This window comes from Xenopus tropicalis, chromosome 9 (genome assembly GCF_000004195.4).
Source record: "Xenopus tropicalis strain Nigerian chromosome 9, UCB_Xtro_10.0, whole genome shotgun sequence".
Lineage (NCBI taxonomy): Eukaryota > Metazoa > Chordata > Amphibia > Anura > Pipidae > Xenopus > Xenopus tropicalis.
In genome coordinates, this window is record NC_030685.2 from 4260828 (window position 1) to 4270591 (window position 9764).

Sequence of the window (9764 nt, forward strand, 5' to 3'; positions counted from 1 at the left end):
ACGAACGAAATGTGATTACCAGCCCGTCCCACCGCCTTATATGCAGCTGGAGAGGACCTGAGAGAGAACTCAAGGCGTGTGGGCGGAGCCACCCGTGGCGTGTTAGTCGCGTCATTTCTGATTGGCTCATGGAAAATATATTCTACACTGAGAACTGAATCTAATAGCGGGATACCGGGCAAGATCCTGTCGCCACATCCCGGGTATCGCTTGATAGTGACATCAGCCTTTCCCGGGGAGCTGCCAACTCGCTGCAGTTTTGTATAAGGAGCTTGTATGAGCCGCTGGCAGTGAGAGGGTTACACGCCAGGAGCCCGAGTTAGTTGTGCTATTCACTTAAAATGCCACTAGGAGGCGCTGTTACCACTGCGGCTTATAGAGCCAATTCCGGACTCTCCATATACTGCAGCGCTCAGTGGGTCAGGCTGGGGGAATCTTTTCCTTATTTGTACATTGGGGCTGGGGGAGTTGCTGCAGGTCGGGCACTGGGGGGAGAAGGAAATTGTATGTTTCCCCCCACACAAAATACAGTTGCTCAGCTAATAGTGTATATGGTAAGTATCAAGCTCTAGGCGCCATCTTTAAGGCGTTGTTCCCTCTTCTGCCGTCACTCACCTACTTTCCTTACAGAAATGTATCAGAAGAGGACAGAAAAAGAAAGTCTGGACTCTGTGGGTTAATTGTTATTCAGTAGTGCCCCACACTCCCATTGAGTAACCCTTGCATGTCCGGCTGTTAGTAGGCAGAGTATAAAGGATTTCAGGGAATCGCAATAAAATGGTTTCAGCTCGTTTGATTGGGGATTTGGTGGCTCTGAAAAGAGCCTTTGTGCTGCTGGGAGAGAAGCTGCCGATGATCTAAGCCCTCTCGCCTCGGATCCTGCGGGCCAGCTGGATATCCTTGGGCATGATGGTGACCCTCTTGGCGTGGATGGCGCACAGGTTGGTGTCCTCAAAGAGACCGACCAGATAAGCCTCGCTGGCCTCCTGCAGAGCCATGACGGCTGAGCTCTGGAAGCGCAGGTCGGTCTTGAAGTCCTGAGCGATCTCCCGGACCAGGCGCTGGAAAGGCAGCTTGCGGATGAGCAGCTCGGTGGATTTCTGGTAGCGGCGGATCTCACGGAGAGCGACTGTGCCGGGCCGGTAACGGTGAGGTTTCTTCACTCCACCGGTGGCCGGAGCGCTCTTCCTGGCTGCTTTGGTTGCCAGCTGCTTGCGGGGAGCTTTCCCTCCTGTAGACTTACGGGCGGTCTGCTTGGTACGGGCCATTCTGTAACACTAACACTGCGGAACAGAGTATCCTGAACTGGCCGCAACCCGGGTTTCTTATAGGCACAAGCTCAAGCTGATTGGCTAATTATAAACACGCCCCTGCCTCCCCAGCGAATCCACGTCACATCATGGAATGCCGCGTAAATACTTCTGTGTCATTGGCTAATTCAAATAGATCCCTCCTCCCCCGTTACACCCTATTGACTCACTGATAACGGTTGGAGCCGCCGCCAAAATATCCCACAGACAATACAGGTTACCGGGCGGCGTATTTGTAGTTATATGTCGGTACCGGGCACATATGAATTGCAAACTTCTACCTGAACAAGGTTTTAGGCTATAAGGTCTGGGTCCCTGCGAAGATCCGATCTGTCCGAATCTGAGGGAGACAAGTGGCTCTGCGTTGCCAGGAGTTACTAATAGTGTCCGGCAGGGGGAGCATCTTTACTTGTTTCCTACACCGCTGTCTAAACCGAGCCATAAGCCCCCAGTAAAGCTTCTCGCTAATGCGGGAAATAGAAACCCCTAGCCCGGGTGTGAGTGATAGAATGAACCTTGGTGTTTGGGCGACACCTAGTGGCAGTTTGGAATTGTACATAATAAAACGCAGAGCAGGACATGAGGGAATTAACAGCGCCCCTACTGGCCGGGATTTCCCTTTCTTGGGGCGACAATGAACGTGGTTTCTTCATTGGGAGCTGAATGTCACGTCTACAGAAACCGGCATTGTGATTGGCTGAAATGGGAATCGGCCTCAGAGATTATTGGGGCGGGTATACACCGGAGCAGATACGATTTTATGGCAATAGGACCGGGTGCTGATTGTTATGGGACCGGGTACTGATTGTTATGGGACCGGGTACTGATTGTTATGGGACGATACAAAAGAAAAATTGGACCCTTATTAACCCTATAATTAGCGGATTACACAGGTATCGGCTCTTTAGATGGAGGAGGTGGTGGCTCTGAAAAGAGCCTTTGGGTCAGTGCGCAGGGGCCCCGGGGCCGAATTACTTCTTGGGCGCCGCCTTCTTCGCTTTAGCCGTTTTGGGTTTGGCTGCCTTGGCCTTTGCGGGGCTCTTTGTAGCTTTAGGCTTTGGAGCCTTTTTAGCCGGGCTCTTGGCAGCTTTGGGCTTGGCGGCCTTTTTAGCCGGGCTCTTGGCCACCTTCTTGGGTTTGGCAGCTTTGGGCTTCTTGGGGCTTTTGGCGGCCTTTGCCGGTTTCTTGACCTTCTTGGGGCTCTTTGCTGCTGCCGAGACCTTCTTGGGCTTTTTAGGGGACTTGAGCGCCTTCTTTGCCGCCGCTGGTTTCTTGGCTTTGGGCGCCGCTGGCTTCTTCTTGGCCGCCTTCTCCTTACTCTCCAGCTGCTTCTTGTTCAGCTTGAAGGATCCGGAGGCTCCGCTCCCCTTGACTTGGGTGAGAGTCCCCTTAGTGACCAAGGCCTTGAGAGCCAGCTTGAGGCGGCTGTTGTTCCTCTCCACATCGTAGCCTCCGGCAGCCAGAGCCTTCTTGAGAGCGGCCAGGGACACCCCGCTGCGCTCCTTAGAGGCGGACACGGCTTTCACGATCAGTTCGGCCGCGCTGGGCCCGGCGGGTTTCTTGGCTTTAGCGCCTCCCTTCTTGGGCTGCTTCTTTTTCTTACCGGCTTCAGTTGGGGCAGGAACGGTCTCAGGTGCAGCGGTCTCGGCCATCCTGACTCAGAGATACAACGAATGTACAAATAAAACTAATGCGGCCTGTTCCGTCACGTCCTCCTTATATTCATCTATCTTGAGCCCCGATTGGTTAGTTTTCCAGACAGCAATTTCCTCCTATTGGCTGGTTTCCCCGCCCACTCACTCTCTCCCTCTCTCCCCTGTAGCCCGGTGTCCGTGTGTTTCCAGAGACGGAATATTGTGCTGTTTCTCTCGGCTCTGAGTATAAATGTGCCCCAGTCTGTATGGGATCAGCTGCCCCAGTAAGTGCCCGGGTCTGTGCCACTAATTCCCATTCTATTGGCTGCATATATTGCCCAGAGCAGCTCCTGGGAACTCAGTCCCGCTCCCCGGAAAGGCTCCGCTTCATTTCTCTCCTTCCCATTTGTGGGAATTGTTGGGGATGAATAGAAATCCTTCCCCTCCCGCTGTTCCCCCAGAGAAATAAGGGGGCCCCGGGTATAATATGGGCAGGTGAGTGAGAGAGGGGGAGGCTATAAAGGGAGTGTGGGGGGGTCGGAGTCCCAGGCAAGTAGCACAGTACAGGGAGCCATTGCTGGGGGAGTTTGGCTGCAGCACTCAGGGAGGGGTCGGTCCCACTGACCGGATTGGGTTGGGTTATTGGTTCCGTTCAAGAGACTGATCACTTGCTGTTCTCCCAACATGGGCACAGGGAGAGGGAACATTAGATGCTGCACTGGATCCAGATCTGTATTATGTTCTGGGGCTCAGAGGGGCCTTAGTTCTCTCTATCTGGTCATTTTGTGTTTTATCAATAAACTGACTGCTTTATTTATCAGCTTTGCGTGTTGTCTCCTGTTTGCTATTATAATAGTCATCTTTGTGTTTTGGTAAAGGGGGCACCTTGGATGGCTGACAGATAAGACTATTTTTATTTATTGAAGGGAATATCATCACACCACAGGCACCAACCTTCTCCTGCTCTTATAAAATAAATGAAAATAAACAGAACAAGCAGTAACAGCTCTGAGTGAGGCTTTGGGCGGCTCTAAAAAGAGCCTTTGGGTTCGATAGATCAGTAGCCGGGAAATGAATCAGATTTAGCCCCCGAAGCCGTAGAGAGTGCGGCCCTGGCGCTTGAGAGCGTACACCACATCCATGGCGGTAACGGTCTTCCTCTTGGCGTGCTCGGTGTAGGTGACGGCGTCCCGGATGACATTCTCCAGGAAAACCTTGAGGACCCCCCGAGTCTCCTCATAGATGAGGCCAGAGATGCGCTTGACTCCCCCTCTCCGTGCCAGGCGGCGGATGGCGGGCTTGGTGATGCCCTGGATGTTATCCCGCAGCACCTTCCTGTGCCGCTTGGCGCCTCCTTTCCCCAAACCCTTCCCGCCTTTACCGCGTCCGGACATAACTATATCTTCCTCTCACTGCTGTTAGAGAATGTTTTCTGTAGCGCAGCCACCCGCTTATATACACAGGCACCGGACCTGAGCGGGAACTTGGGTGGGGGCGGAGTTTAGGGCTCTGGGTAACTAGGCGCTTGATTGGACAATACAAAAGTTCCTCTGTATTCTCAAAGCCAATGACTGAAGCATATGTAAAGCCGTTAATTATTTCAAATCGCCCGCCAAAATAATTTGCTCCAACTTGTATCCGCTCCTCCAAAACATTGGGAATGTATTGTATTAGTTACATTATTATTAATAGAGTTATTAGGATAAAATCGGCCCGTATATAATCTATACTGTGGCACTGAGTCTATTTGGCTACTCCCCCCCTATACCGAGCAAAGCGTCACTGCGCTACTCTGTGCGGGAAAGTGACTGTATGTTGCATAGAAGGGGGCGGCGCCGGGCTGGGACTGATCCCATCACATTCGTTGCTGCTTTTCCGCACCCCTCCCCCCACCTCCCTGATGGAATATTATTTTTACACGGATCGGGTTGTACCGTAGGGTTTAACACTTTCCTGCCTGGCTCATAGTAGCAGAGATAGGGGGAAAATCACTCGGAAACTCGAAGAAATAATCCCTTTTGCGGTTCTATAGCTCCCAGATCGCTACATATCAGTAAATCACTGGGGCTGTCGGGTTTATTACTGAGAATAAGACAATGGATAAGGGAACTGGGAAAAACCCATGGGAAGCGCCGAAATGTCCCTGTATATTGTACCCCCAAGCCCAACCTCTCCTGGGCGTTAGAGCAACTTCAGCCCCGCCAACTAGAATTGTACCCCAGATTCTCCCTGGTGCCAATGTTACCGGCTGTTTCCCCATAATATTCACCGATTACCGTTCATTTATATTATACAAAGCGCCTATAGCCAATAACAGATCTTATAGTGAGAAAATGGGTGGCTCTTAGAAGAGCCTTTGTGTTGCCGGGAGTAGGGCAGGAGATGGGGCAGCAGTTACTTGGCGCTGGTGTACTTGGTGACAGCCTTGGTGCCCTCGGACACGGCGTGCTTGGCCAGCTCCCCAGGCAGCAGCAGGCGGACCGCGGTCTGGATCTCCCGGGAGGTGATGGTGGAGCGCTTGTTGTAATGAGCCAGGCGGGAGGCTTCCCCTGCGATGCGCTCAAACACATCGTTGACAAAGGAGTTCATGATGCTCATGGCCTTGGAGGAGATGCCGGTATCGGGGTGCACCTGCTTCAGCACCTTGTACACGTAAATGGCGTAACTCTCCTTCCTTGTCTTCCTGCGCTTCTTCCCATCTTTCTTCTGGGTCTTGGTCACCGCTTTCTTGGAGCCTTTCTTCGCGGCTGGAGCGGACTTGGCTGGATCAGGCATGATCAACTATCCTTACGCTTTCCGATAAACGAGAAAACTGTTCCCTCCGCCTCCTGGGCTGCTGCTTTTATAGCCCTCCCATGCAAATAAGGCTGCCTGATATAATTGATTCTAACTGGTCAGCTTCGTCACATGGTATGAAATCCGTCCTCCTTGAGACTCTGGCAGCAAATGATTGGCATTTGCTAAAGCGTCTTTGTAATTGGCTGCAGTAAATCCAGCTTGTGAAAAGAATGATATGGCGAGTCATCTATTGGTGCTTTTTGAACATGCTATGTGATTGGTTGAATTGAGACTCAGCCAGTGAGAGAAGAGAGGCGGGCCACTAACTGTCTATAAAGTGTGGGAAATCAGTAGATTTTGATAGTTTCGTTTATTTGACGACGTAAGCTGAGATGTCCGGAAGAGGCAAACAAGGCGGGAAGGTTCGGGCTAAGGCCAAGACCCGCTCATCCCGGGCTGGGCTGCAGTTTCCAGTTGGCCGAGTTCACAGGCTCTTGAGAAAGGGCAATTATGCTGAGCGGGTGGGAGCCGGAGCTCCGGTCTATCTGGCCGCAGTGCTCGAATACCTGACCGCTGAGATCCTGGAGTTGGCCGGGAACGCTGCCCGGGATAACAAGAAGACCCGTATCATCCCCAGGCACCTGCAGCTCGCTGTGCGCAATGATGAGGAGCTGAACAAACTGCTCGGAGGAGTCACTATCGCTCAGGGCGGGGTCCTGCCCAACATCCAGTCCGTGCTGCTGCCCAAGAAAACCGAGAACTCCAAGGCGGCCAAGAGCAAGTGAGCTGCCCGGTCACAGCGCCCCCATCAGGAAACAACACAAGGGCTCTTTTCAGAGCCCCCACACCGGCTAAAGGGGGCTGACACGGGGGGAGGGGGATGTAATGAACCCAAACTGGCTGACGGTTCCAAGCAACACGTTACAGGGGTGGGAGGCCCCGGAACAAACGGGCTGCACCACTTATATATAAGGGGAGGTTAGATCTCACTGCGCTGCGGGTTCCGGTGAAGCTGCGTCAGTCGCACAAACCGCTTGTCTCTCCTGTTGCTGAATCGCCGGGTTGTTGGTTCCGCCACACGGTGGCGCTGCTGGACAATTCCCGCTCTGTATCTTTGCGCTACACTGGGAGGGGGGGGTTTCGGTGAGGATATTCATTAGAGTTGGATTTGGGGGGCGCGGCTTTTGCGGGACATTTATATCTGTGACTGTCACTCACCGACTCATGGCCACGCCCCCTCTGTATTTTTATTCTTTCTCATTAAAACTTATGTAGGGACCCACAGGGACTATTAACCCTACTGTTCCCTACACCTCCCTGTTACTGGGCTCAGGCCCATCTATCTGGCTGAGTTCTGTTTCACCACAAAGAACCTTCTGGCCCATTGTTTATTGCACACAGCCTGAGTGAGTTGTAGTTGCACTACACCCCAAGGATATTTCCACATAGCGACAGCCCATCCTGTGCGTTAGAGCCTTATGTACCCCACACTCTAACGCCTATCTAGCTGGTCTCTGTATTTGTACTGAAGCTGCCAGTGGTTAATAAGGGGACCTGTCACCCCCACATAGTCACCCTCACATACAGTCACCCTCACATACAGTCACCCCCACAGACAGTCACCCCCACAGACAGTCACCCCCACAGACAGTCACCCCCACAGACAGTCACCCTCACAGACAGTCACCCCCACAGACAGTCACCCCCACAGACAGTCACCCCCACAGACAGTCACCCCCACAGACAGTCACCCCCACAGACAGTCACCCCCACATACAGTCACCTCCACATACTGTCACCCCCACATACAGTCACCCCCACACAGTCACCCTCACATACTGGCACCCCCACATACAGTCACCCCCACACAGTCACCCTCACATACTGGCACCCCCACATACTGTCACCCCCACATACAGTCACCCCCACACAGTCACCCTCACATACTGGCACCCCCACATACAGTCACCTCCACAGACTGGCACCCCCACATACAGTTACCTCACATACTGGTACCCCCACATACTGGCACCCCCATATACTGGCACCCCATGTACTGTCACCCCACATACTGGCACCCCCACATACTGGCACCCCATATACTGGCACCCCCACATACTGGCACCCCACATACTGGCACCCCACATACTGGCACCCCCATATACTGGCACCCCCACATACTGGCACCCCATATACTGGCACCCCCACAAACTGGCACCCCCACATACTGGCACACCATATACTGGCACCCCCACATACTGGCACCCCCACATACTGGCACCCCCACATACTGGCACCCCATATACTGGCACCCCCACATACTGGCACCCCCACATACTGGCACCCCCACATACAGTCACCCCCACATACAGTTACCTCACATACTGGTACCCCCACATACTGGCACCCCCACATACAGTCACCCCCACATACAGTCACCCCCACATACTGGCACCCCCACATACTGGCACCCCCACATACTGGCACCCCCACATACTGGCACCCCCACATACAGAGCTGTATAATAAAAGTCCTTTGCAAATTAAGCATGAAACCCAAATTCTATTTGTAATTAAATATCTGTAATAAATGTGTTTAAAGGAGACATATCCTATAAAAATGATGAATGTACCAGGGAATTATACTCCTCTAGATATAGAAGGATTGTGCTTAAAGTTGTGTTTCTGACTGATTTATTGAGAAATTCCCCCCAAACCCCACTAGCCCCGCCCATCTGTGCCACTTCCTGCTGCCTCCTTTCCCAGGCTGTGCAGGGGGGCCGGCGGCACTGTAGGATAGGAACCAATCAGCAGCTAGGCTGACCTGATAGGGAACTGAAGCCTGTCTGTGCTTGTGTGAGTGCAGGGCTGTGATTGGCTCTCCCCCCTCCTACTGTGCTTCTGGCAGGGACCGTTAGGACACGCCCACCCCTCATTTGAAACCCAGACAGGGACCTGAGAGGATCTATAGGGAGCTCCAATAAAGGGGCCATTGTTACAGATAGGGTTAATGTTTAGCCCAAAGGGAAACCAGCACCGGATATTATTCATAATTGCCTACAGGGTTAGGGGTTTCCCATTTATCCAATATGTCTACTTTAAATGCCACTTTAATCCATTAGTGACAGAGACAGCACAGAGCTGGGTGACAATTAGCGACAAATGAAGCCCAAATAATCATAATAATGAGAGAATTTCTGAGATCCAGACTCCAACCGACTTTGTCCTCAGCTCAGAAACATCAGCTTTATACCCCCTGTAGTCCCAGTACCGCAGGGCACCCCCGATACTGACTGACTCCCACACAGCCCCTGGGAAGCCTGGACACTTTTATTCAAAGGGACACTGACATGGGAAAACATGTTTGTTACAAACCCATCAGTTACATGGTTACATAGTTACATAGGGTTGAAAAAAGACCATTGTCCATCAAGTTCAACCCATCCAAGTAAACCCAGCACACCTAACCCACACCTACCAATCTATACACTCACATACATAAACTATAAATACAACCACTAGTACTAACTGTAGGTATTAGTATCACAATAGCCTTGGGTATTCTGCTTGTTCAAGAACTCATCCAGGCCCCTCTTATAGGCATTAACAGAATCTGCCATTACCCCATCACTAGGAAGGGCATTCCCCAACCCCCTCACTGCCCTCACCGTGAGGAACCCCCTACCCAACATCCCCAGGCAGGGCATTCCCCAACCCCCTCACTGCCCTCACCGTGAGGAACCCCCTACCCAACATCCCCCGGCAGGGCATTCCCCAACCCCCTCACTGCCCTCACTGTGAGGAACCCCCTACCCAACATCCCCCGGCAGGGCATTCCCCAACCCCCTCACTGCCCTCACCGTGAGGAACCCCCTACCCAACATCGCCCGGCAGGGCATTCCCCAACCTCACTGCCCTCACCGTGAGGAACCCCCTACCCAACATCCCCCGGCAGGGCATTCCCCAACCCCCTCACTGCCCTCCCCGTGAGGAACCCCCTACCCAACATCCCCCGGCAGGGCATTCCCCAACCCCCTCACTGC

At 52.8% G+C, this 9764-nt stretch overlaps 3 protein-coding genes across 3 annotated transcripts; 1 reads left to right on the forward strand and 2 right to left on the reverse strand.

Moving 5' to 3' along the window:
- Positions 1-2228: 2228 nt before the first annotated feature.
- Positions 2229-3000, reverse strand: LOC116407573 (histone H1B-like). The gene has a single exon (XM_031893080.1). It carries the CDS (start codon positions 2960-2962, stop codon positions 2282-2284), a length of 681 nt encoding a protein of 226 aa, XP_031748940.1. The 5' UTR covers positions 2963-3000; the 3' UTR covers positions 2229-2281.
- A 1950-nt stretch (positions 3001-4950) lies between these two features.
- Positions 4951-5773, reverse strand: LOC108648861 (histone H2B 1.1-like). Its single transcript, XM_018097420.2, has one exon. The coding sequence runs from the start codon at positions 5717-5719 to the stop codon at positions 5339-5341; it is 381 nt and encodes a 126-aa protein (XP_017952909.1). The 5' UTR covers positions 5720-5773; the 3' UTR covers positions 4951-5338.
- A 326-nt stretch (positions 5774-6099) lies between these two features.
- Positions 6100-6567, forward strand: LOC100488903 (histone H2A type 1). Its single transcript, XM_004913818.4, has one exon. It carries the CDS (start codon positions 6115-6117, stop codon positions 6505-6507), a length of 393 nt encoding a protein of 130 aa, XP_004913875.1. The 5' UTR covers positions 6100-6114; the 3' UTR covers positions 6508-6567.
- The last annotated feature ends 3197 nt before the right edge of the window (positions 6568-9764 follow it).

Bases quoted from the DNA above. Each gene is read 5' to 3' on its own strand.
- LOC116407573 (XM_031893080.1), bottom strand. From the start codon at position 2,962: ATGGCCGAGACCGCTGCACCTGAGACCGTTCCTGCCCCAACTGAAGCC.
- LOC108648861 (XM_018097420.2), bottom strand. From the start codon at position 5,719: ATGCCTGATCCAGCCAAGTCCGCTCCAGCCGCGAAGAAAGGCTCCAAG.
- LOC100488903 (XM_004913818.4), top strand. From the start codon at position 6,115: ATGTCCGGAAGAGGCAAACAAGGCGGGAAGGTTCGGGCTAAGGCCAAG.